The following is a 27,233-nucleotide window of genomic DNA, read 5'->3' as shown; positions in this document are numbered from 1 at the left end:
TGCCCAGATTGTATAAAGAAAATAGAATTTTATTAGATACTTGGAAAACTGTGAGGTATGTCAGCAATTTAACTGAAAATCCTATTAATAAATCAACAAATCAATCTATGTGGCTAAACTCCAAGCCATTGTGACATCACTGATGTGATTGGCTCTTAGGCACTGGTGGAACAAGGCATTATGACATCATAATATCTGCTCTGGATACCAGAGACTGCCATTCTGTAGTGTCTGTTTCAACCTCGGTCCTTCTACACCAGCATTCTTCAAAGCAAAGCTTGTGGGTCAGTGGTTGTGGTCATTCATACTCTGATTCTTCCCTCTCTCCTTAAAGAATGACATGAAGATGGTTTCCCGCGGGGATGGGAATGGTGATTAATTTTGTCACCGTGTCATTCTCTATTATAAGGATAGCAGCCGAATACCACTGGTTTTCAGATAAATTTAGATCCATCCTTAGACCATACCAAATCAAAGAATGATAGCCGTCAGTAACATGAGTGTTTTTTGAACGTCAACAGGGATTATGTAGGGTAGGCCATGCAAATTCCTCAGTGCTGTATTCCCATGTTTTGCTGTGGGGGAAACTTTTCACATACCAATATAGATAAAGAAATTCCTGCACGAGGATACGGTGGAGCTAATACGTCCTGAATATAGATGCTTAGATGGGCTGAAAATGCAGTATAATTTATTCAACCTCCTGCACAACTTCTGCGGACTCTTCCCGAAGAATGGTTTAGATAAACCTTTATTCAAGCGTTCAACCGGATGAATCTCCTTTGTGATCGCTATCATGCTGAATATTATCAATGTTAGTTATCATCACTATTTCCATACTGACCTCAGGCCTACGAGAAGGGGAGTTATGACACAAACACCCAAAGCAAGAAGCTAAAACTGCGATGCAAAACCCTATGACCGCTGAAGTCAGAAGCAGAGTCAATATTTCCTAAAACAGAACAAAAAAAACCTGGTTTAGGCATAATATAGTAATTAGTAATCAGTAAGGAGAATACTTTTGTTTCCGTATTCCTTTCATTTGGGTTTGATCGGGTTTTTTTCCATTTTGTTTGTCTTGGGGTTCCTTCTGTCTCATTTCATTGTTTTTCATCGCATTGCATGTTAGAACGAAAATGGGGGGGGAAAAAAAAGGAAAGGAAAGGGCACAAAGCCCCAGGTACATTCCCTAGTACTGTCACCTGTCAAATGCACTTAGGACAATTGTACCCCGACATTTGCACACATCGAATGGGGGGTGACCCAACCTGACAATTTTTTATTTTTGAGGGTTACGAAGTAACCCTCTTTTTGAGGGGTGGGAGGGAATCCCCCCACTACACTTAAAGTATTCACTTGCTCTCTAGTGTTAGGGTAAGGTTTACATTATTATGGGAACCCGTGAATGCTTTAACGCACCGCAATTGTCAGGGCACGCATTTGTGAGGTACAATTGTCGACCTGTGTGCAATTGTTGGTGTACCCCCCTAGTATAATCATTTCAAAGCTCCTGAAGTCCCCTTTCCCCCTGGATACCACAAATTCTATCAGTGACATCCCCCCTCTCCCCCCCCCCCCCCCCCCGCCTTTAAAATTGATCCCCAGACTCATAACCTGATCCTTGGCTCATAACTCTGCTCCAATCCAATCTTCTAACCCCTCTGTGTCACCCGTCCACTTCAACCCAACGTCCCTCAAGGATTCCCAAACCAGCCATTTTGGAGTCTGGTGTCATCACAGGATTGGGGGATTGCTCCGGCCCTTTTCAACCAAGGGGACTCCTGGAGTAATCTGGGTGCGCAAGTAATGAGGGAATATTGAGGGTGGGGATTGTAGATATTGGGTGGTATAGGGCCTGAAGATCAATGGTGAACGGTAGGCAGTTATGAGCTGGAGGAACTTAATTTGGAGCCTAGGGAGAGACGGAAGTACAAAGAAATGAGGTGAAGGAAGTAACCTGTGAGTGGGTTATGGGGGTAATTCTTTAAGTAGCTTCCTAGTTTTAGGCAGCATAAACACGTGTAAATGGTAATATTCCACTCATTTATATGCATAATTAGGTACTAGTGCACATACATATTATCTTATAGAATAGTGACTAGCAGAAAAGTACTTTGCTAGCGGGCTTGTGCGTGGGTAGACTTTTGGTAAAGCATGGGCAGGGCGCACATATATGCAATAAATTATAGAATACCAGTGTATAATTTATGTGTGTTCATGCATACATACAGGTGTGGGAATTTTCACCAGGCATAGATGATAGTGCCTAGATGTACATGCTTTCTCTGGCACTTATAATTGTATTCTACAAAAATAAATAGGCTTCTTATCTTTCTTTCTAGAATAAACTTAAAACCAGTGTCTATAGTAGATGTCTTATTTTTTAATAGCTAAACTTGATCCAAGTAATAGTTTTGGTTACAAAAAGGAAAAGTTAGAAGCTTGATTTTACGTTCTAAGTTCTAAGCTGAGTACAAAATGTAGAAGATTAATACAATCATAGTTAAGGGATATTCTAAAGATAAATCATATATGAAAGGCCACTAAATTCCATCTTTAAACAGTGATAAAAATAGCTAATCTTAAACAAAACAAGGAGACTAGCATACACTTTGTTTACAATTAGTATTCATACTGGAACATCAGATAATCATAAGAACATAAGAATAGCCACTGCTGGGTCAGTCCAGTGGTCCATCGTGCCCAGAAGTCCGCTCCCGCGGCGGTCCTTAGGTCAAAGACCAGTACCCTATTTGAGTCTAGATTTACCTGCATACGTTCTGATTCAGCAGGAACTTATCTAACCTTTTCTTGAATCCCTGAAGGGTGTTTCCCCTATAAGAGCTTATGGAAGAGCGTTCCAGATTTATACCACTCTCTGGGTGAAGAAGAACTTCCTTACGTTTGTACAAAATCTATCCCCTTTTAACTTGAAAGAGTGCCTTCTCGTTCTCTTCACCTTGGAGAGGGTGAACAATCTCTCTTTCGCTACTAAGTCAATTCCCGTCAATATCTTGAATGTTTTGATCATGTCCCCTCTCAGTCTTCTCTTTTCAAGGGAGAAGAGGCCCAGTTTCTCTAGCCTCTCATTGTACGGCAACTCCTCCAGCCCCTTAACAATTTTTATCACTCTTCTCTGGACCCTTTCGAGTAGTACTATGTCCCTTTTCATGTACAGCGACCAGTGTTGGTCGCAGTATTCCAGGTGGGGGCGAACCATGGCCCAATACAATGGCATGATAACCTTTTCAGATCTGTTTGTGATCCCTTTCTTAATCATTTCTAGCATTCTGTTTGCCCTCTTTGTCGCCGCTGTGCATTGCACAGACGGTTTCATTGACTTGTCTATAAGTACTCCCGAGTCTCTTTCTGAAAAAGCCAAGTCTTTACACAACGGCAAAAAGACTTATAGTTCTTAATGTCTTTAATCCTGGCTGCAAGTAGATTCCAGAGTTCAGCCCCTTTACCATTAGTGTTTGCTTTTCAGTGCCTTTTAGCTTACATACAACTTTGGATCGCAGTTCAGTAGAAGAACAAATATTCCTAGGAGGTGTATATATTCTCAAAAAGGTGGAGAGATGGCTGCCTATTGCTGCAGGAGAGATGGCTCATCTCTTCTGCTGCGATGATGATCGCCCATCCCCCTCTGAACCATGGCACTTCGGGGTGCGCCCACATCTAGAATACTGAATTCAATACTGGTCGCCGTACCTCAGGAAGGATATGGCAGTACTCAAGAGGGTCCAGAGAAGATCAACAAGAATTATAAAGGGCATGGAAAACCTTTCATATGCTGAGAGGCTGGAAAAACTGGGGAACTGTTCCATGGAAAAGCGAAGACTTAGAGGGGACATGATAGAAACTTATAAGATCATGAAGTGTATAGAGAAGGTGGAGGGACAGATTCTTCAGACTGGCGGGGGCAACACAAACAAGAGGACACTCAAAAAATTGAAGGGAGACAGATTCAGAACAAATGCTAGGAAGTTCTTCACTCAGAGGGTGGTGGACACCTGGAATGCGCTTCCAGAGGAGGTGGTAGAGCAGAGTACGATTTGGAGTTTCAAAATGGGATTGGACGAGCTCCTGAAGGCAAAGGGGATTGAAGGGTATAATTAGAGGGATACTATACAAGGCAAAATATTTTAAGTAAAAGATCACTTACAGGTCATTGACCTGGGGGGCTGCCGCGGGAGCGGACCTATGGTCTAACTCGGCAGAGGCGATGCTTATGTTCTTATAGCTAGGCTAAAACCAGACAATCTTAAACATAAAAGTCAAAATCCTGAATTCGATCCTGGCATTTACTGGAAGCCAATGCAGTTCAATCAAATAAAGCATCACATGCTCATACAATTTTCCATTCAAGATCAATTTAGCTGCTGCATTTTGGATGGCTTGTAATCTCTGAATGTGTTTCTTCAATAAACCCATATATACCACATTACAATAGTCCATGGTAGTATGGATCAACAATTGTACAACCCAACAGAACTGTGATTTCTCTAAATAGTGTTTCAACCTTCACAGTAATTTTAGGTTAAAACAGCATTTGTGAATGGCATTAGTTATGTGAATATCCATAGGCAGCCTAAAATCTAACACAGCAGATTAATATTTTATTTTAATGGTTCCTTGACTCCTGCTACTTTTTTTGGACAAGTTTCGGGCATAGTCTGTTTTACTACTTGGGATCTAGCTAGGTTCTTGGGACCCTGGTTGGCCACTGTTGGAAACAGAACGCTGGGCTTGATAGACCTTTGGTCTGTGCCAATATGGCGATTCTTATGTTCTTATTAATCTTAAGATGATTCATAGACATCTAGCTTGAAAATAGTCTCAAAAATCTTATTCATCTACATAGAAGTTGAGGACATATCTTGATGTACAGGGAATAAAAGGACAATGTTATCTACATATGAGAAGTGACGAACATTTAGGGACTGAAGTACTTTACCCGAACTGCTAAGATATACGCTGTAAACTGGGGGATCCCATATCAAAAACAGAGCATTAGTACCAAATAATAACTACACTGACTCAAGAAGAAAGAGGTGGAAAAGTAGCCAAACAAGTACCGAACTTTTAGGTAGGAGGCTGAAGTCCAGATCCTCTAGGGCAGTGTTTTTCAACCTTTTTACACCCGTGGACCGGCAGAAATAAAATAATTATTTTGTGGACCAGCAAACTATAATTTAAAACCCCCGTTTACGCCCCATCTCCGTGAGCTCGGTCACCTCAGTAACTATAGAAAAATAGACAAATATAGTGCAAAATATAAACAGCGGATATAAATTCTCAAAACTAACACGTTTTGATCTCTAAATTGAAAATAAAATCATTTTTCCTACCTTTGCTGTCTGGTGATTTCATGAATCTCTGGTTGCGTTTCCTCTTGTCTGTGTATCCTTTCTTTCATTTCTTTCTTTCTGCACTCAGGCCCAAGAATTGTCCCTTTCTATTCCCTCCCTCTTTCCTTCCTATGTCCTTAGTGCCCCCAGTGCCTCCTTTCCATGTCCTTAGTGCCCCTTCCTGTCTTTAGTGCCCCCAGTGCCTCCTTCCCATGTCTTTAGTGCCCCCAGTGCCTCCTTCCCATGTCCTTAGTGCCCTTCCTGTCTTTAGTGCCCCCAGTGCATCCTTCCCATGTCCCTCTCACTGCCTTCCACACTTTGTTCCACCCCCACCCCCGAAGCCAGCCTGCCTGCCTGTCTACCTCTCTCCCTCCCTCCCTGGCCAAAGCCAGCCTGCTTGCCTGCCTACCACCTTCCCTCCCTGCCCCGCAAAAAAAAGCCTCCCTCCTTCCTTTCCCCTACTCTTACCGCTCTGCCGCTGCTGCTAAAGCTGACAGGAAGTCTTCTTTCTGATGTCAATTCTGATGTCGGAGAGGGCGTTCTGGGCCAGCCAGGCAGGATTGGCTGGCCCAGAATATCCTCTCCGATGTCAAAATTGATGTCGGAAAGAAGACTTCCTGTTGGCTTTATCAGTAGCGGCAGGACGGTAAGAGAAGGGGACCTGGGGAAAGAAAGGAGGGAGGGACAGGAAATGATTGCCTGTCCCATTGTCCCCCGAGCACAGTTTCGGGACGCTGTCCCGAAGCTGTGTGTGGGACAACGGGACAGGAGGTCTGAAAACGAACCTATGGTCATTTTAATCTTGCCGGCCCTGCGCGGACTGGCAGAAATTTCCTGTGGACCGGCACCGGTCCGCCCACCGGTGGTTGAAGAACAGTGATCTAGGGTAGCATTTTCAGAAATGTTCCCTATTCCAAGTATAGAACCCAAGAGGCAGACAGAACTCCACAGACTTTGGGCTCCTTTTACGAAGGCGCGCTATGGCCTTGATGCGCGCAATAGCATGTGCTAAAATGCCACGCGTGCTAGCCGCTACCGCCTCCTCTTGAGCAGGCGGTAGTTTTTTGGCTAGCGTGCACTAATCCGGTGCGTGCGTTAAAACGGCTAGCGCACCTTCGTAAAAGGAGCCCTTAATGTCTGGCTGAAACAATGGTGTAGGGATGAGGGATTTAGATTTGTTAGGAACTGGCCAACATACCGGGAAAGTATGGACTCCATCTTAAACAGGATGGAACCAGGCTGCTGGTGCTAGTAAGGTGAGCCAGCTGATGTGGAAAGGCATTTTCGATATGACATCCAAATTTGAGTTTGGATGTTTTGCAGAACATGCACAAACATCCAGATAACCATTTTTGAAAAAGAAAAGGTCTATCTTTTTGTTTCAAAAATGGCCACGTCTCGGATGTGCTTGTCCTCAACGTGTCTATCTTTTTTGAACCATTTTTGAAAAAACATCTTAAAAAAAACCCAAACCAAACAAGCCATTGGGCTTTAGGAGGGGCCAGCACTTTTAGTAGACTGGCCACAGAGACATTCCAGCAGAGCTGTGGGGCACCTTAGGGTGATCTACAGTGAACTTCACATAAAAAGGCCCAGGTACATATCTCGTCATCACCCTCTTATAATTATATGATGAAGTGTGGTCTCCAGAATTGTACACAATGAGGTCTCACCAGAGTTTTATACAGGGGCAATAATACCTCCTTTTTCCTACTGGCCATACTTCTCCATATCCAACCTAGCATCCATCTAACTTTCATCGTTGCCTTTTTAATCTGTTTGGTCACCTTTAAATCATCACATACTATCACACCCAAGTCCTGCTCCTCTTTCGTGCAAAAAGGTTCTTCACCCTCTAAATTGTACTGTTCTCTCGGGTTTTTGCAGCCCAAATGTGGGACCTTGCATTTCTTAGCATTAATCTTAGCTGCCAAATTTCAGGCCTTTCTTCAGGCTTTGCTAGGTCCTTCCTCGTGTCATTCACACCATCAGGGGTGTCTACTCTATTGAAGATTTTGGTATCATCTGCAAAGAGGCAAATCTTACCCAACAGTCCTTCAGCAGGGGGAAGAAGAGTGCTAGAGAAAGTTGAGAGAACACCAGAGGGACAAGAGTTTGTCACTGGTATAGAAAGAGATCAAGTTTGAGGGAGGACTATGGGGAGGGTTGGGGGAAGGGACACACAATGATAGCTGAGGATGAAAAAGAATGAGAGGTAGAAGTATGTGCCTGGGGTGAAGGAGAATAACAGGTAGGGCTGTGAGCCTGGAGGGGGGGAAGATGAGAAGTGCGGGAGGGTGCTCCAGGAGAGGAAGAATGAGTAGGGTTATCAGACATCCCATACATGTCTTCTTTTTAGAGGGGTTGGGGAGGAAGGGAGGGAAGAGAGGTGCAGAGACCTGGGAGGGTCTGGAGGAGAGAGAAGCTACACCTTGCAGCCCTTTGTAAATCTTGGGTCAAACATTTTTGATAAATTGGCTCTTTGCTGTAAAAAGGTTGCCAACTCCGTCCTAGTTTACAGAATTATAGTGCTTATTTATGTGATTGGCACTGATAATTACAGTAATTTATATAAGTACTAATAGTTTATTTAACTTGATCCAAAGAGCAAACAGAGAAACCCTCGCCTTGTAATCACAACAGTACATAAAAGAAAGGTAAGGGAGACGTCCTTCCAACCAAGCAAAAGTCTTTATTCCTTTGAAAAAACGTAGTCCCAACAAGGATCCAAGTTTCGGTGTATCTAAACACCTTCCTCAGGGGACACTGAATAAAACGGGCTGAAGAAGTGAAAAAAAAAAAGCTTGGTGAATCATATGGTAACAAATATTTGCTATACAAAATATCCAATTCTCCAAACAGCACTATGAAATGAAAGTCTTCTGTGAGAGTATGTAGTACAGAATTATAAACGAGACGTGTACAATTTCTGGAACATCTTCAATCACTCTTCACATCAAATTGTATTTATTTACAGATCCTCAGAAGTACCACCTAGAACTCAAGTATATACTACTTCCTCACCAGATCTTAAAACATATAACTATAGAATTATAAATTTTTACATTTTTTCCACCTTTTGTGTAAATATGATTAAAGTACTTAGCTTAAAATTGTGGTCTTGCTTTCAGGGATTTTACCACCAACATGTTTCACCCTAAGGGTTTTTTTCAAGGCTCATATCCCTTTGCAAAGCCAGTTATAGCGACTGTAATGTTTTTCTATCCTATAATTATTGTTGTTCTTCCATTTTTTCCTTCAGATTTTTTTTGTTTAGTGCATTTACTCTTTTAGGAATGTCATTTTATGCACTTCTTCTGTAATTGATATACATTATTTGTAATGCTTTTACCTGTATTTTTCATATACTTGTAATTCGCATAGAAATTCATTGATAGGCGATTATATCAAATTTTAATAAACCTTGAAACCATGCTGATCTTTATCTACTATCATTTAATATGTTACTATGAATTGGAGAAAAAAAATAAAATCCTTAAACAAAGAGGGAGATTGCCGGTATTACTCTGTAACATCTATTAGGAGTACAGTGTTCCCCCGGTCATTCATGGTCGGCGGGTCGCGGTCCTGGTTATTCGCGGTATTTTCCGACCGCAAACCGCCAACCAGGAGAGGACAGCTGGAGAGGCAGGAGAAAGCAGCCGGAGCGCTGGCGAATGAAGGAAATCACTCGCTGTATGTTCCGACCGCCTCTTCCTGCACTAAAGTCGGGCCTTACCAATCAGGAGCTGCTTTGACACGCAGCTCCTGATTGGTAAGGCCCGACTTTAGTGCAGGAAGAGGCGGCCGGAGCATACAGCGAGTGATTTCCTTCACTCCGGCTGCTCTCTCCTGCCTCTCCCACTGCCCTCTCCAGTCTTCCCCACGAAAAACTGTATTCGCTGTTTTTCAAGATTCGCGGAGGTTCCTGGAACGGAACCCCCGCAAATATTGGGCGAGTACTGTATAGTATATTGAGATTGTCAAGTTTTAGGTCAATACACATCCTGCTATCTACAATTGGATAGTGATGCTCACCCTGCTCTTGACTGGCTTTTTCTCTATATTAGACCATTGACTTCTTTATTTCTTCTATCTCTTCTTCCCCTCTTCTCCTTCTCCAGATTGCTCTTTGGGCTTCTATTGGATCACCATGTGCATTTTACCCGACTCACCATACTGATTATTGTTTGATTTACTATTTTGTACTGTTGGATGATCCTCTTTGGACTTTGTTATGTATTTTATTGTTTCCTTTCTTGTTTTTCTGTTTATAAAACCCAATAAAAATATTTGAAATCATCATTCTACAGTCGTTTATAGTATAAATCCAACATAATGGAATACATACCAACAAAATAGCTTCAAAACCTTGGTTTTTTAATATATGGATGTCAGCTGAGTTGGCAAGTATAACACCAGCTGCAGTCACAGTTCCAACAATGTGCATCCATAAACTGCTTTGCACCTGAACAAAAGGTAAAGAGACTATCAATATCACTGTGAAGGTTTTCGTGTATGGGTTTGATATTAATGCTCCTGGTTTGTGGGGGGTTTTATTATTATTATTATTATTTTTTAATTCTTTATTCTGTTTTAACTCGTGCAACAAGTGTACAATATTCAATCAGATAATTCGTACAAATCACTTGACATTCTAACAATTATTGTCAAATGCATATACAAAAGACCCCTCCCCCACCATCCCATTCATCAGGAATAAATCCATTAAATCACATAACATACCTCCCCATCCCCACACTAAATATAGTCCTATGTAATAAAAAGGTGTCCAAGGTGTCTAATCATTAGAATATGCAATCAAAAGGCCTTGTGGTACAGGAATATAGCTGTTTGTACATGTGAGGCTACAAACAGCTGTATTTCTGTACCACAGGGCCTTTTGGACCCCTGCTAAATCAGCCAAAATAAACCGGTCATATGACGGTTGTTGCTGGACCTGTAAATTCTCTGATGGCTCCTTACTTCATATGCTCTATACTTGTACACATGTCTCATCTTTCTGGTCGAATGTGTGGTCTACAATTGCCCGTATCTAATATAATAAAACGGTAAGCCGCGCATGCGCACTTCCTATGCGTGCATCCGTTTTCCGTGAGCTGTAGCTAGGAAGTGCGCATGCGCGGCTTATGGTCTGGCCTCACGCGAGGCAAGACAAGTGTGCATGCGCACCCTTCCCTGCTCTCCACCTGCGGAGCGGCGACTGCCGGCCGCTAGCACCCCCCTGACCTCTCCGTCGCCTCCCGGCTCCAGCGGCGTAGGCAGCACTATAAACACGCTGCTTCGCGCCCTTCTCTGCCGATTTCCTCTGCCGCGTCTCTGATGACATCATCGGAGACAGATGCGGCAGAGGAAATCGCCAGTAGAAGGCTGCGAAGCAGCGTGTTTATAGTGCTGCCTACGCGGCTAGAGCCTCGAGGTTTGTCGGCAGTGGGAGGGTCAGGAGCAGGCCGGATCGACAACGGCAGTAAAAGAAGGGGGAGGGGCCGAACGGAGCAGGGAAGAGAAGGTAAGAGAAGGGAAAGGGGGAGTGGGGGAAAATGCTGCTACTGCTTCTACACAGGAAAGGGGGAGGGATAGGAGGGAAATGCTGTTGCTGCTGCATAGGCAAGTGGGATGGAAATGCTGCTGCACAGGGAAATGGGGCAAAATGACAGACAGACAGCGGGAGGGAGGGAGACAGAAAGAAAGAAAGACACAGGGGCAGGGAGAGGGACAGAAAGACAGACAGAGAAAGGGGACCAGAGAGAGAGTCAGCGGGAGAGGGAAAGGGGGCTGTTTTGGGGGGAGGAGTGTGCTTGGGGCAAACAGCTTTGCTCTGGGGGGAAGACAGAAGGGGCCATGGAGAGACAGGGAGAGGGATAGGGGGCTGCTTTGGGGGGAGGGGTGTGCTGGGGGGAGACAGAAGGGGCCATGGAGAGATAGGGAAAGGGGCTGCTTTGGGGGGAGGTGTGCTGGAGACAGACAGCTTTGCTCTGGGGGTGGAAGACAGAAGAGGGCCATGGAGAGACATTTGGGGGGGAGGTGGGTGCTGGGGGCAAACAGCTTTGCTCGGGGGGGAGGGGGAGACAGAAGGATACAGACAGCGGCCAAGGAGAGAGAGATAAAGAAACAGAGACAGACAGACACATCTATTCTAGCACCCGTTAATGTAACGGGCTTAAAGACTAGTCTTGCATATTACCGATGCATTTTCCTTTGACTTATTGTTTAATGGCTCTTCAATACTCTCTTCCCCTTTATCCATTACTCATGAACGTTTGTTAATTGAACTTTTATTTACTGCTCTCTCCACTATTCTTCACAATTGGAAAGATACCATTAAACTACATGTCAATCAATGGTGGAACTCAATACGTCTCCTCGTGAAATATGAATGTCATTTTGCTGAACGCAATAATTCCATGTCCTCTTATGCAAAAACTTGGTCCCCCTTGCTTGAATATTGTAAATCAGACTCTTGACTTCTGTACTCATTAGTATAATCTGTATTTTGCCTCACCCTTTGTCATCTAATTTCAGGCACCTTTCCGGTTGTACCATGTTTCATTTCCTACTGTATATGTCAATTTCTTTATTTTATGCTTGGATCATTTAGACTGATTACTCTGGTACATTGTTAGAACTTATCACCTAATGTGTTTTATTTCCTTTTCTTGAACTAATGTCTTCTCAACTTCTATTTTATTTCTGATGGATTCAATCATCTGTGACTATTATCTCACTGTGGATGCACTTCACATTTGTTAATGACATTGTTATAATGTGTTCCTTGTTGGAGCACACATGTTGTTGGCTTTGTATTTCATCTTTTATAAAATCAATAAAACTCTGAACTAAAAAAAAAAAAAGAATATGCAATCAATGGCCCCCAAATCTTTTTGAAACTATTATAATTTCCTTGCTGTATAGCAAGCACTCTCTCCATTTTATAAATATGACAAACTGAATTCCACCAAAAGGTATAATTAAGTTTAGTATAGTCCTTCCAATTTCCAGTAATATGTTTTTTTATTATTATTATTTATTAATCATTTTCATATTAACATTTCAAGTATAAACTTGTACAAATAGCAATATAAGGCCAAATAAATACATAATTCAATACATAAAGTAACAAAGAAAATCTGAGTCGCCGACAACTATTCACGTGAGGGGCACCAACAACAGTGGTTCAGGGACATTGCTGCTGTCTGCCAAACTTGGTCAAATAAAGCTCAGGTCATCTTCAGATGGTCTTCAACTGTTAGAGACTGGGGAGCCTCATTAGCAAAAGCATTTATATTTTGAGTTGTGAGATTCCGGAATAGGACAGGGACAGGGAAAATCTTGTGCCCATCCAAAATTAGCTGTCTGGCTATGCCACTGAGGAGAAGATAGCGCAAAGAAAAGAATATTTGAAGTCACTCACCAGACACGAATTGCGTCTCTTGTAAGCAGCAATAGACAAAGATCCTGAGACAATGAACTGTTGGATAAAGAAAAGGCCTATTGGATTCCTTCACACATGAGGACAATTTTAAAAAAATAGTAGTTATCATTTCTTCTAGAATCTTCATAAAGTTGCAGGATAATTAACTGTATATACTTGAATAAAACTGAGATTTGGAGGTTAAAATAAAGGCCCAAAAATGGGGGTCTTGGTTTATATTTGAGTCTTCCCCCTCCACTGCCGCAAGCCCCAACCGAACCAGCAGATTTTGCTGCCACAGTCGACGCATATCCACACCCCCATCGGACTGTCAACTTGTGCTCCTTCCCTCCTTCCCAAGTGAGAATAACCCCCTCCCCCAGGCCTACCATGATTTCCTGATGGTCCAGCAGAACATTAAGGCAGGAGACCACCAGGAAATCATGATAGGGGAGATACTCTCGTTTGGGAAGGAGCACTAACTGCCAGTCCAGTGGGGGCACGGGCACACATTGACCACTGCAGCAAAAGTGGTTTGTTGGGGGGGGGGCCTTGCAACTGTGGTAGAGGGAGAAGACTACCAGGCGTGAGAGAGGGTAGTAGGACATCACAGAAAGGAGGAGGAATAGAAGAATATGAACCCTTGTTTTATATTTGAGTTATAATTTTTCCCCTGAAAAGGGAGGGAAATAGTATCTCAGTTTATATTCGGATGGGTTTATATTTGAGCATATACGGTATCCTGTACACATAGGGAGAACATAAACCATTTTGATTTACTTTCATGAATGTCTTCTTTTTAAAGGACAGACATTTTTTTCAAAGTACAGATTTTTGTAATGAGTAATAACGTTTTCCCAAAGTAAGATATTTGACATGGAGGGGTGTGGGTGGGTAATAAATATTAAATCCTATAATGTATAAGAGTATTTAACTGTTTTTGATGTATTGGGAATGGAACTTTTGTAAGGGGAGGGAGGGGTTGGGAGGGTTTTCTAACTTGATATCAATTGTTTAGATACTAGGAATAGTTCATAATATTTAAAATATTATAGAATATAGGTATTGGATGAAAAGTTATATTTTTAATGATACAGTGGTGCCTCACACAACGAACTTAATTCGTTCCAGGAGCAAGTTTGTTATGCGAAAAGTTCGTTATGTGAAACGCGTTAAGCGCAGTGACTAACGACTGCCTGCAGTGCCTGCGCGGAAGGATGCAATACATCGGCAGCGATCGTGGAAGCTCGGGCGACTTCGTTGTGTGAAACGAAGTTCGTTGTATGAATCATGACATGAAGTTCGTTGTGTGCAGCGTTCGCTGTGCGAGGCGTTCTTTATGCGAGGCACCACTGTATATGAAAGTTAATCAAGTGTATATTTATAAGTTCAAATGATTTGTCATACACTTGTAATATGTAAAAATGAATAAAGAATTTAAAAAAAAAAAGTACAGACTGGTGTAAAAGTATGCTCTTTGACATGCCATATATTTTGCTGGTAGGGGTGTACAGGGATAGAATTTAGGCAGATTTTGCAAGCACACATGTAACAGCTGATATTTAAATCCATTTAACTAGCCTGGAATGGCTCCTGACCTGTTCATTTGCATTACATTACATTTTATTACAAAGGTTTTTTTTTTTTTAATATATTCTGCTGTGTGGCTCAGCACACAGCACAGCTAAACCCAGAAGGGGGACAAAGAAAGGGAACAGATGCACCGAGAAAGGAAGAGCAGGGAAGGGTAAGTCAATACTCATATAAGAATCTTCCATTTAGATGCTGCCCTGCTCCTTTTTTTTTTTTTAAGAGAATAGGAACCATGTCCTGATTGAAAGGGTTCTGCATCAGTAGAGAAGTCCCTCTGCCTCAGTACCCTGTTCACTGGCAGGCAAATCCCAACTCCCTTTTTTTTTTACTTTTTTTATCGTGAGGAGGATGACGGAGGCCAAAGTCAGGAGTGGGAGGGGGGATATAGGGATCTGGCACCACCAGATGTTCCCCTAGAAAAGGCACCAGAGCCTAATCACCCCCCAGGCTCAACTGAACCAGGAGACCCAGAACAAGAGCACTCCAAAGATGAGACCAAAAGCATGGGAGAGACCATCATCCACCTGCTGGAGATAGAGAATACTGGCTTGCTAAGAAGCTTACCATTCAATATATGGAGGAGCTCAGTTTGGTGTTTTCTATCTCCGCCTGCTGGTGGATGGTCATATCCCACTCGTCTCTGGATCCATCTGCTGATGATGACAAGGAAATAATTAAGTTGTGTGTGCAAATCGGTTGTGTGCACTAATTTGCATGCCCAACATAGGTGCCATACACAGAATTGGGGGGTACGCAACTGCTTATGTAATTACACAAACTCAGGATTACAACTGTTTACAGGTATTCTTCGTGGACAGCAAGATGGTAAAAGGGATGGAACTCCTCTCGTATGAGGAAAGACTAAAACGGTTAGGGCTCTTCAGCTTAGAAAAGAGATGACTAAGGGGGATATGATTGAAGTCTACAAAATCCTGAGCGGAGTAGAATGGGTACAAGTGGATCGATTTTTCACTCCATCAAATATTGCAAAGACTAGGGGACACTCGATGAAGTTACAGGAAAATACTTTTATAACCAATATGAGGAAAAAAATTTTCACTCAAAGAATAGTTAAGCTCTGGAACACGTTGCCAGAGGATGTGGTAAGAGCAGATAGCATAGCTGGTCTTGAGAAAGGTTTGGACAAATTCCTGGAGGAAAAGTCCATAGTCTGTTATTGAGAAAGACATGGGGGAAGCCACTGCTTGCCCTGTATCAGTAGCATGGAATATTGCTACTCCTTGTGTTTTGAATCGGTACTAGTGTGGGAATGGGCTACTGGGCTTGATGGACCATTGGTCTAATCAAGTAAGGCTATTCTTATATTCTAATGTTCTTATGCAGGTCCTCACAATATGACTGATGTCACGGTGAAAGGATAATCGCGTGCCAGACATCAGCGCGCCAACAATCGAGCGCTGACAATTCGGCACATGAAAGAAGCACCCATGGGAAAAACTTATTTTTAAAGAGCTCTGATGGGCGGCGTGGGGGGGAACTCCCCTACTTTACTGCATAGTGCTTGCGCTGCCGTTGGGGGGATGTAACCCTCCACATTATAGAGAAAACGGAACTTTTCCTGAAAAAAAATTGGAAAAAGTTCCATTTTCTCTATAATGGAGGGTTCCAACCCTCCAACCCCCCTCCCCCCCCAACAGCAGCACGAACACTATACAGTAAAGTGGGGGGGTTCCCCACTCACACCCCGGTTCGGAGCTCTTTATAACTAAGTTTTCCCGTGGCGCGCTTCTTTCTTGCGCCACATTGTCAGCGCTCAATTGTCAGCATGCTGGTGTCTCACGCGCGACATACTATGAACCGATGTCACTGACATAGCCCAGTGTGGAAACACTATTCCAGGCCAGGCTTCTAGAAATTTTCAGCAGGCTCACCTTAAATGGGAACCTCTTCCCACCTGCTACTCTCATGCAGGACCACTTCAGTCAATTTCATAGCTTAGCCTAGCATGAAATGGTTTTGTCAAAGGGGCCCTTTAGGTTTGATACTTTAATTGAATTGATATAGAAATGTTTTTATAGTTATTGTATATTTAACCCTATTTGGTTTTTCTTTTTTTTTTTTCTTCTTTGGTATCTAGTTTGCACATCTGTGGTACGTATCTAGTTCGCCAATATTTGTAAAAGTTTGAAATTCACGTTTTTACTTACAATTATCCCACCAAAGAATGGCAGCCCACTGTATATAGTAAAAGTTTCCAAATGTCGAGTCACAATAGCCAAGAAAGTGCCAAATCCAATGTGTAAGACACCAACCAGGATCTGCAGACACTAGGAGAGAGATACAAATTAATATATTTAATAAGCATAGGAAAATAATTAATCTGTCACTAACCTCAACCCCTACTCTCATTTTTATTTTTTTAAATGAAGTCATGGGGGTAAAAGCTCCAATGCTCATAGGAATTCTTTCAAAGTTTAGGAATTCAGCAAACAGGCCTCTGATGTCATAGCAACATGGAACGCGCTTCCGGAGGAAGTGATAGGCCAGGAAGTGATAGGCCAGAACTCGGTACAGGGGTTCAAGGAAGGTTTGGATAGGTTCCTGGAGGATAAGGGGATAGAGGGGTACAGATAGAACTTGAGGTAGGTTATAGAGGTGGTCAGAAACCACTTCACAGGTCGCGGACCTGATGGGCCGCCGCGGGAGTGTACCGCTGGGCGAGATGGACCTCTGGTCTGACCCAGTGGAGGCAACTTCTTATGTTCTTATGTTAACAGGGAAACTGTCTGTACATTATAATGACTCCTCCCACTGCCAAGAGCAGAGAGCTATTATTGGCGATTTAGAAAGATTCATAGGGGGGGGGGGTAAAGCCTGAAAACAATGTAGAGAGAAACAGAGCACCAGTTGGAGTGAGAAGGGGAAGGGAAGCAGTTGGAGGAGAGAGATATAGCCTGTTTCTCTCTAGTTTATAGTTTTCTGGGAGTAAGCCGAGAATTTCTCTAAGTAGCTGGTTATCTCTATACATATAGCTCTGGGGATCAGGGTCCCAGAACCCTGAATGTACTGGTAAAAGGGGAATTTCTATTGCCCTATTTACCCTCTTTTTACCCGATACTGGTTTTCTAGTCTGCCTCATGTGCACATAACCAGCCAAAGGGTACCATAGAAGGCCAGAGTTACACGTCTATGACATCTAAAAGTCATATGGCTTTTAACGGCTTCAGTGCAATCAGTACCAGAATGTCATCTGCATACAAGTAGTGTGAAACATTCAGATTTTGTAAGCTTTCTCTGAAAGATATCATAGGGTATGTAGGGTTACCATATGGCTCCAAAAAAAGGAGGACAGAATGAGACATCTGGGTTTTACTTCCTTTACTTTCAATGGAAGTAAAACCCAGATGTCTCTATCTGTCCTCCTTACTTCCATTGCTTTCAATGAAAATAAAACCTGGATTTCTCAATCAGTCCTCTTTTTACTGGAGCCATATGGTAACCATATATATATATATATATATGTTGAATAAAATTGGAGAGAGGGGATGGAGAACCCTTAAGAGCTCCACATCGAAAGTTCCAAGCAGGTGACAAAGTGCATAAGAAGATAAGAATTGCCGCTGCTGGGTCAGACCAGTGGTCCATTGTGTCCAGCAGTCCACTCCAGTGGCGACCCCCAGGACAAAGACCAGTGCCCTAAATGAGCCCAGCCTCATCTGCGTACTTTCCAGTTGAGCAGAAACTTGTCCAACTTTGTCTTCAATCCCTGGGGAGTGTTTTCCCCTATGACAGACTCTGGAAGAGCGTTCAAGTTTTCTATCACTCTCTGGGTGAAGAAGAACTTCCTTACGTTCGTACGGAATCTATCCCCTTTCAACTTTAGAGAGTGCCCTCTCATTCTCCCTTCCTTGGAGAGGGTGAACAACCTGTCCTTATCTACCAAGTCTATTCCCTTCAGTATCTTGAATGTTTCGATCATGTCCCCTCTCAATCTTCTCTTTTCGAGGGAGAAGAGGCCCAGTTTCTCTAATCTCTCGCTGTACGACAACTCCTCCAGCCCCTTAACCATTTTAGTCACTCATCTCTGGTCTTTCACTTTAACTTGATAAGATCTATTAACTAGAAATTCCTTAAACCATCTCAGAACTACACCTGAATTTGTTAAGAAGCAGCTCGTGAACTATGATATTAAATACAGTTTTCAAATCAAATTAAAGGACTGAATCCATAACATTTGATTAAAAAATTATTCACATCTGTCATTAGTCATCTCAAGAACGATTCTGTGTCTTTTGAAGATCTGAAACCTAACTGGGTCTTATTCAAGTTATTATAATCATAAATCAATTTAGAAAGTTGTTTAGCTACTGGGCTTCCATAAGTTTAAATATTAAGGGGGGGGGGAATTCATCAATGTGTACTACTGTTAAGACGAGTTGTTTTACCACAAGTTTGTACAATTTTAGCTCTAAGTCTCATTGGATTAACAGTAACACACATTGATGAATTCCTAAGTAAATATTAGCAACTGGATGAAAATTGGAAGGTTAACTAGGATCTAGATCTTTAAAAATGGAGTTAAAATAATACAACCTAAACTTAAGAGATGATTTCCTTCAGGGCTTCAGGGCCATTACTGCGCGGCTTTGTAGAAGAGGGGTAAATTACAGAAAATGGCAGATTGGCTATCAAATAAACAGGACAACTTTCCAAAAGATAAGAGGGTAATGATAACTTATGAAGTAAAGTTGATAACTGTTATGTTTCAATTGTTGGAAAAACATCCCATAATCTATCTGGAAGAATACTAATTTCTAAAAAACTTTTATTTAGACACCTTAAAAAATATTATAAGGAGATATGAATACAGGATGTTCGGGGCGGTACTTGGAGAGACCCCCCAGGAAAGAGACTTGGGAGTACTGTTTGACAAGTCGATGAAGCCGTCCGTGCAATGCGTGGCGGCAGCAAAAAGGGCGAACAGAATGCTGGGAATGATTAAGAAGGGGATCACGAGATCGGAGAAAGTTATCATGCCGCTGTACCAGGCCATGGTACGCCCTCACCTGGAGTATTGTGTCCAGCACTGGTCGCCGTACATGAAGAAGGACACAGTACTACTTGAAAGGGTCCAGAGAAAAGTGACTAAAATGGTTAAGGGGCTGGAGGAGTTGTCGTACAGCGAGAGATTGGAGAAACTGGGCCTTTTCTCCCTTGAAAAGAGGAGACTGAGAGGGGACATGATCGAAACATTCAAAATACTGAAGGGAATAGACTTAGCAGATAAAGGGGATAGATTCTGTACAAACATAAGGAAGTTCTTCTTTACCCAGAGAGTGGTGGAAAACTGGAATGCACTTTCGGAGTCTGCTATAGGGGAAAACACCCTCCAAGGATTTAAGACAAAGTTGGACGGGTTCCTGTTGAACCAGAACGTATGCAAGTAGGACTGGTCTTAGGGCACTGGTCTTTGACCAGGGGGCCACCGCGGGAGCGGAATGTTGGGCACGATGGACCACTGGTTTGACCTAGCAGCTTCAATTCTTATGTTCTTACATTCTTATACCATCTTTCCAAAAAAAATAGCATAGAAATAAAGAAAACAAAAAGGTTAGAAACCTAAAATTAAGATTGAAAATAAGTTTGAAAGCTTATGCATAGCTGAGCTCTTCAATTCACAAGGACTGTGTTAATACAAGTAGAAAACCTAGTTAAGGGTGATGTTGAAATCTGAATCAATAGGGACAAAAAAGAGCATCAGGAAGTGAAGCTTTCACAAACTGACTTTCACAATCATTATTGTTTATAGGCAATTTTTTAAACTTGGCCTAGTAAATCATTCTCAGGAGGTACACTGTATTTTTTTTTTTTTTTTTTAACTTCCTTGAACTGCAAAACTCCTTTAGTCAAGCTCTAGACCAGACATGGGCAACTCTGGTCCTCAAGGGCCAGAATCCAATTGGGGTTTTCAGGATTTCCCCGATAAATATGCCCGAGATCGATTTCCATGCACTGCTTTCAATTCATATTCATCGGGGAAATCCTGAAAAACCTGATTGGATGCCGGACAATATTCAAAGGGAAACATACAGATTTGTAACTGCTACAATTATCCAGATATTTCTCTAAGGGCTCCTTTTACTAAGGTGTGCTAGCGTTTTTAGCGCACGCACGAAATTTACCGCGTGGTACGCTTCTACAGGACTCCAGGAAATCTGCCTTCCATTGCAATTGAAACGTGCAGGAATGCAGTTGGAGGACTCCCACACGGCTAAGAGCAAGGGTCCCCAAAGTCCCTCCTTGAGGGCTGAATCCGGTCGGGTTTTCAAGATTTCCCCAATGAATATGCATGAGCTCTATGTGCATGCACTGCTTTCAATGTATATTCATTGGGGAAATCCTGAAAACCCGATTGGATTCGGCCCTCAAGGAGGGACTATGGGGACCCCTGGTAAGAGGAATATTAACTGATGCTAGGATTTTATTTTTGAAAAAGGAACCACCTACTTTTCTTTATAAAATTGCACCTAGGTAGGCTCCTGTATAGGGGCCTACACATGGCACTTTGTTATAAAATTATCTTTCACATGTACACAGTAAAGTAGCCAAAGCACCTGTCTTTTGAGAGCTTAAAGATCTTTATGTCTAGAGACATCTCAGTATTCAGCCTTCCCATTAAAAGAATTTCATGAATCCAAACTCACCCCAACTATTCTTGGATATTCGTTACTGATGGTTTGGAGCACCCCACTATGCTGACTCTGGGTGGATGAAATCCTAACGCTCGTCGTAAATTGCATTGGCCTCTCAGCTTGCACGTCAGATAACTCCATTTCGCTCTAGTGACTGTGAATAAAATAGAAAAATCCACTAAAAAACTGATTATAAACCTCGCTAACGGTAACTCAAGTTTATTAGAACTTTCGATCTCTCCCAAGGGGGGGGGCTGGCCCCCATGAAAGGGTAAGATGAAGAGGGGACGAGAAACAGGGAATGACGAAGACACGATAGTAAGGAGGATAGACTTAATCGCAAAATTCACCACCGAGGATGACCAAATCCATTTCTCTTATCCCATCTACCCAGCTGCCACTCCACATTTCTTTGTTCAAGCCTTTAATTGATACCAGAACTCCTTGTTAGCTGTGAGATGGTGGAGTAAGACCCTAAAGAAGAGATTAAGATCAAATTAGAAAGGATGATTCTTTTGCTTTTATTTATTTTGAGAGTTATGTTTTCTTTTATTGATATTAAGTATGATTTCTTGTGAGCCACTTAGGCCTTTAAGCGGATTATAAATGTGGAGGTAGGATGAAATAGGTTATATTGAAATGTATGTTGAAGGAATGATAAATTTCATTTTATATTATAGTTTTATTAATTACTTCAATACAATGTGAATTGGAGAGGGGATGGGGTAGATTTGGGTCATATGGAAATATATTTTGAAGGAATTATAGAAATATGTTTGTAACTATTACAATTGTGAATTTATTTGAAATGAAATCTTTTGTATTATATTAAATGTATTATATTATATGTATTATATTATATTATATAATATTATATTATATGTATTATATTATATATTTTGTATTATATTATTTCCTTCAATAAAATGTTATAAATTAAATAAGTAATATAAATAAAGCTTTTTCTGCATGTTATGCCTGCTTCACATGTAGAAAAGAGCTTTATCCGAAGACAAGCAGGCAGTATATTTTCATGTGTGGGTGACATCATCCATGGAGCCTCGCACAGACCGTCAAGAAGTGCATTGTCACTTCAAAGTCTTAACATGAGAACATATGAATTGCCGCTTCTGGGTCAAACCAGTGGTCCATCATGCTCAGCAGTCCGCTCACGCGGCAGCCCTCTAGTCAAAGACCAGCACCTTAATTGAGACTAGCCCTACCAGCGTACGTCCTTGTTCAGCAGGAACTTGTCTAACTGTCTTGAATCCCTGGAAGGTGTTTTCCGCTATGACAGACTCTGGAAGATTGTTTCAGTTTTCTACCACTCTCTGGGTGAAGAAGAACTTCCTTACATTTGTACGGAATCTATCCCCTTTCAACTTTAGAGACTGCCTTCTCATTCTCCCTACTTTGGAGAGGGTGAACAACCTGCCCTTATCTACCAAGTCTATTCCCTTCAGTACCTTCAATGTTTTGATCATGTCCCCCTCTCAATCTCCTCTGTTCGAGGCCCAGTTTCTCTAATCTTTCACCTAACGTGACCATACATCTTGTTTTGAATGGGACCATCTCATTTTTAGGTAGCCTGTCCCGTTGTCCCCAAGCAGAGCTTCGGGACGCCGAAATGTCCCATTTTCAGGGGCCCGCTGAAGAACTGGTACCTTTTTAAAATCCTGGCAGCTGCCTCCTGTCCAGATGTCTTCCAGCAGCGGCAGAGCAGTCTGCCTGTCTGGTCCTGCGTCACTCACTGTATGAGGTTTGGGAGGTTCCTAATTTTCCTAGAAGAACTAATTTTTTTAAAAAAATTTGGGACCCTTATATACAAAATTTATCCTCTAGAGCAGGGGTGTCCAACCTTTTGGCTTCCCTGGGCCACATTGGCCGAAAATACTTTTTCTGGGGCCGCACAAATGCCAAACGCTGCAGCAAGACAGGAGGGAGCCGGCATGACGGTAAACACCCGGGGAAAGCAGAGGAAAACACTGCATCGCCCTCGATCGGGGCCATACAAAATACTTCACGGGGCCGCAGGTTGGACACCCCTGCTCTAGAGCAAAAAGTATGATTCTTAATACTTCACATTGAAGACTTAATAGTTCAATGCATTTTAATAATTGGTATTTGATGTCACCTTTCATTCTAGGATAGGGGTAGGAATAGGTGGGATGATAGTAATATATATGGAATTACTTGAATTGTATTTTGTTTAATTCATTTATTTCAATGTTATAATGAAAATTAAAATAATGGGGGGAGGGGATAGGGAAGGGTGGAAGGTAATAGGGGGAGTGTATTGTGAGATGTACTAGGTAATTTTGAAAATTATTTTGAAGAAATGAAAGACATTTGATTGAAAGTTAATATGCTGAATTTAAATGTAATGATTATTTTATTGTATTATATTATTATCTATTTATTGCTTTTCTTCAATAAAATGTTATAACATAAATGCACTGTATTTTATATTCTTGTTGGGCTAGCTTTATACACTAATCAGCTTATAGCAGGATAGCAACATAGTACATGATGGCAGATCATTTACCATAGTCTGCCCACAAATACAGCCAGGGTTGTACTTGCTTAGGGTTAGCATATGGCTCCAGAAAAAGGAGGACGGATTGAGACATCCGCGTTTTACTTTCACTGCTTTCACAGGAAGTAAAGCCCGGATATCTGAATCCGTCCTCTTTTTCCTGGAGCCATACACTAACCCCTATCCTGCAGGTTACTCCCCCCACCCCACCCCCGATTTTCCTAGTTGTACAATATTATTTTTTTTCCTGGCACACACTGGATTAATCAGTTTTCTTAGTTGCCCCTCGTTTTTCCCGCCCACTCTAGAGCCCTGGCAAAAGCAAATCAAATGCCCTCGTTCTGATCACTCTCGCTCATACATTATTCCAATTTTTCCCCATGGTCCCTCACCCCTTCAAAGTTGTTTTGCTGATTCCCGATACAGAGCAGCACGTCCCGCATCGAAGCCACCGTTGCCAGTGCAATTCTCAACCGCCCTTCCATGGGTTACTAGGCAACTGTCATGTGACCGGTCCCCTTATCTGTCACCTGACCTGCACGCAGTGCATCATCAGCCTTCATGGTTCTCTTTGAAGACAAAACCAGAAGACATTTTTATCCCTGTGTATATCATTCCCTGCTCTTTATGCAACCCTCATTTCTCCTTCCATGAGATGCCTAACCACAAGAGCTAACAGATCAGAATTTTCCCCCCGTCTTATCTCCTCAGTTCCACATACTCTAGGACAGCGGTCCCCAGCCTCGTTTGCACCACAGACCAGTTTCATGCAAGACAATTTTTCCACAGACTGGGGGAGGGGGGGAGAGATTCAAGCGCATAATCAGTAAAGTGCATAATCTATCATTTAATTATTATATATAATGATTAAAATAATATAAAATGTAATATAAAATATAATATAAAATGTATGTATATAATATATGTATATAATATTATATATATATATATAATATTATATATGTATATAGGTATATATATATACATATACATATATATGTATATATATGTATATATATGTATATATATATATATGTATATGTATTATATATGTATATAATATTATATATATATAATATATAAAATATATAAATATAATATAATATATTAAATATAATATTATATACATACATATATATAATATATGTATATAATATAATATATAATGTAAATGTATTACATTTTATATTATGCATTTTATTTCTAGTATTATTACATTGTAATATACTGTATACAATATATTAATATAACTCACCATAACTTGGGAGTACTGGTCGACAAGATGATGAAGCCGTCCGCGCAATGCGTCGGCGAAAAGAGCAAACAGAATGCTGGGAATGATTAAGAAGGGGGAGGGTTGTCATGCCGCTGTACCGGGCCATGGTGCGCCCTCACCTAGAGTACTGCATCCAGCACTGGTCGCCGTACATGAAGAAGGGCACGGTACTACTCGAAAGGGTCCAGAGAAGAGCGACTAAAATGGTTAAGGGGCTGGAGGAGTTGCCGTACAGTGAGAGATGAGAGAAACTGGATCTCTTCTCCATTGAAAAGAGGAGACTGAGAGGGGATATGATCGAAATATTCAAAATACTGAAGGGAATAGACTTGGTAGATAAAGAGACTGTTCACACTCTCCAAGATAGGGGAACGAGAGGGCACTCTCTAAAGTTGAAAGGGGACAGATTCCGTACGAACGTTAAGGAAGTTCTTCTTCACCCAGAGAGTGGTAGAGAACTGGAACGCCCTTCCGGAGTCTGTTATAGGGGAAAACACCCTCCAGGGTTTCAAGACAATGTTAGACAAGTTCCTGCTGAACCAGAACGTACACAGGTAGGGCTGGTCTCATGGCACTGGTCTTTGACCCGGATGGCCACCGCGGGAGCAGACTGCTGGGTACGATGGACCACTGGTCTGACCCAGCAGAGGCAAATTCTTATTTTCTTATGTTGCTTGAGATCTTGGACAAGTCACGTAATCCTCAATTGCCTCAGATACAAAATTTAAAAATGATAAACCCTCCAGGAACATGAAAAACACCTGGAGAGTAAAATCTCAAAATCCTAAGCTGCAGAACTTGTCTGCCGATAGTTTGGATTTAACTAATTTCCTAGAGAGGTCGGATACTGAGGTTCAGGTTAAAGCTACGTTGCTGGTACAGTTTCCTATAGATTCATAGGGATTGGATGCTAAAACTTTTGTTTCAAATTAAAGATGTTCCATTTATGACAAATGTAAGAATGTATCCTGATGTATCTCGTTCTACACAGAAGAGAAGGAAACAATTTCTTATTTAAGACCCCCCCCCCCCCAGGCATTGCAGTTGGGTGAAACATTCGTTCTGAGATACCCCTGTAATGGTGTTGTTGACTTCCTTGGCTGTTCTGCCTTGCTTTTCTTTTGGATGTATATGTGTTTGCAATTGCTAATAAAGATATAAAAAATTTTTAAAAAAAGAATGTTGGTATGTTTTCTATGAGCCACAACAGTTATCTAGATTTATTTCTGCCAACGGACAGTGCGTAACTGATACGTGAACCTGTTGCATCCAAATAAAAGCTCAGTGAGGATATGATCTGCCGCCATCTTGCTCCATCTTAGTTTCTTTGTAGAGAATGACACGGTGGATGTTACCCGCAGCTAACCGCGAGTAGCCGGGGTAACCTGCCAAAACAGTGGAGGGGGAAAAGTGCTCACCGCAGGTACGGGGACAAGGCCATCCACCACTCCATGGAGCGGTGAATGGCCTTGTCCCCGCAGTTAAGGGAGGGAACGCGTGCAGTCGCCAATAACGTGCGGCCCCCCTCTCTCCTTCCTACCTACCCAAATCTATCTATCTCCCTCCCCCTTACCTTCGCGGCACATTTTAAGGTTTGAGACGTGTTGAAAGCCGCCGGAGCGTACGTGCAGTCGCGTGGGTGTGTGGGCAGAAGCTTCTCCTCTGATGCAACTTCCGGTTGCATCAGAGAAGCTTCCGCCCACACACGCACGCGACTGCACGAACACTCCGGCGGCTTTCAACAAGCGCTCAAGCACTGATCAGAAAGTAAGGCAACGACAGCTCAGACCTGTTGGCAAATTGTGGCCGCAAATGTTGGCACGAGGTTAGGGAATCGCTCAACAATTATAGATAATTGCTCAGAGTATTCATTTTAATATTAATGACCTAGTTGTGCTACATTTGCATGGCAGCATCGGAGACTGCTAGAAAACTCAGAAAAGACCACAGTTAAGTCATTTGAATAATCTGCTGCTAAAATACATGCATGCTAAACCGCGTGGAACCGGTTTAGCGAGCATGTTAAAGGCACATTTTCATTTTGAGAATCTGTCCCTCAGTGCATTAAGCCACTAGCCTTTTTAATGTGTATAATGCATGGCAAAATCCATGCTTCCTGCTTAACACAGCTTAGTAAAAGAACCCCTATGTAAATAAGCTTTATTGAAAGGCTTGCATTAATTAGCATGCATTAACTTGCATTAACACTGTTTAGAAAATGAGGCTATAAATTTATACCAAAGACAGTAAAGAGCAAAAGCCCAGATTCTATATAAACAGTGCTGCCAGCGGCAGCCATATTAAAAATGGCCACCGGTCGAGCCTCAATCACATGACTGCACAATTTATAGAATTGCAGCTTCAGAAAAGGTAGGCACTGGAAACGTAGACC

General features: G+C 42.0%; 1 protein-coding gene across 4 annotated transcripts; it reads right to left on the bottom strand.

Moving 5' to 3' along the window:
* Positions 1-293: 293 nt before the first annotated feature.
* LOC117348442 (membrane-spanning 4-domains subfamily A member 15-like) lies at positions 294-21,798 on the bottom strand. 4 transcript variants are annotated; one of them, XR_004536986.1, is made up of 6 exons: positions 21,042-21,798; positions 16,545-16,664; positions 14,941-15,029; positions 12,784-12,840; positions 9,703-9,819; positions 294-952 (listed from the first exon to the last, which is right to left on the bottom strand). XR_004536986.1 is itself a non-coding variant. In XM_033920616.1 (5 exons), exons 1-5 carry the CDS (start codon positions 21,168-21,170, stop codon positions 764-766), a joined length of 612 nt encoding a protein of 203 aa, XP_033776507.1. In that variant the 5' UTR covers positions 21,171-21,798; the 3' UTR covers positions 294-763. The 4 variants fall into 4 exon arrangements, 3 of the variants coding, with proteins under 3 accessions (XP_033776507.1, XP_033776508.1, XP_033776510.1); XM_033920616.1 differs by lacking the exon at positions 14,941-15,029; XM_033920617.1 differs by lacking the exon at positions 14,941-15,029 and having other exon boundaries at positions 16,545-16,655.
* Between the last annotated feature and the right edge of the window lie 5,435 nt (positions 21,799-27,233).

Source organism: Geotrypetes seraphini, chromosome 14, assembly GCF_902459505.1.
Source record: "Geotrypetes seraphini chromosome 14, aGeoSer1.1, whole genome shotgun sequence".
Classification (NCBI taxonomy): domain Eukaryota; kingdom Metazoa; phylum Chordata; class Amphibia; order Gymnophiona; family Dermophiidae; genus Geotrypetes; species Geotrypetes seraphini.
The sequence above is the reverse complement of the archived record's forward strand: the minus strand, read 5'-3'. Positions and strand labels throughout refer to the sequence as shown.

What these genes read in the sequence shown, in the direction of transcription:
- LOC117348442 (XM_033920616.1), bottom strand. Translation starts at nt 21,170, where the DNA reads ATGGAGTTATCTGACGTGCAAGCTGAGAGGCCAATGCAATTTACGACG. An exon ending in AGAGACGCAATTCGTGTCTG is followed by an intron (nt 9,820 to 12,783) that starts GTGAGTGACTTC and finishes CCTTTTGTTCAG; the next exon opens with GTGCAAAGCAGTTTATGGAT. An exon ending in GTTTTGAAGCTATTTTGTTG is followed by an intron (nt 953 to 9,702) that starts GTATGTATTCCA and finishes GTTCTGTTTTAG; the next exon opens with GAAATATTGACTCTGCTTCT.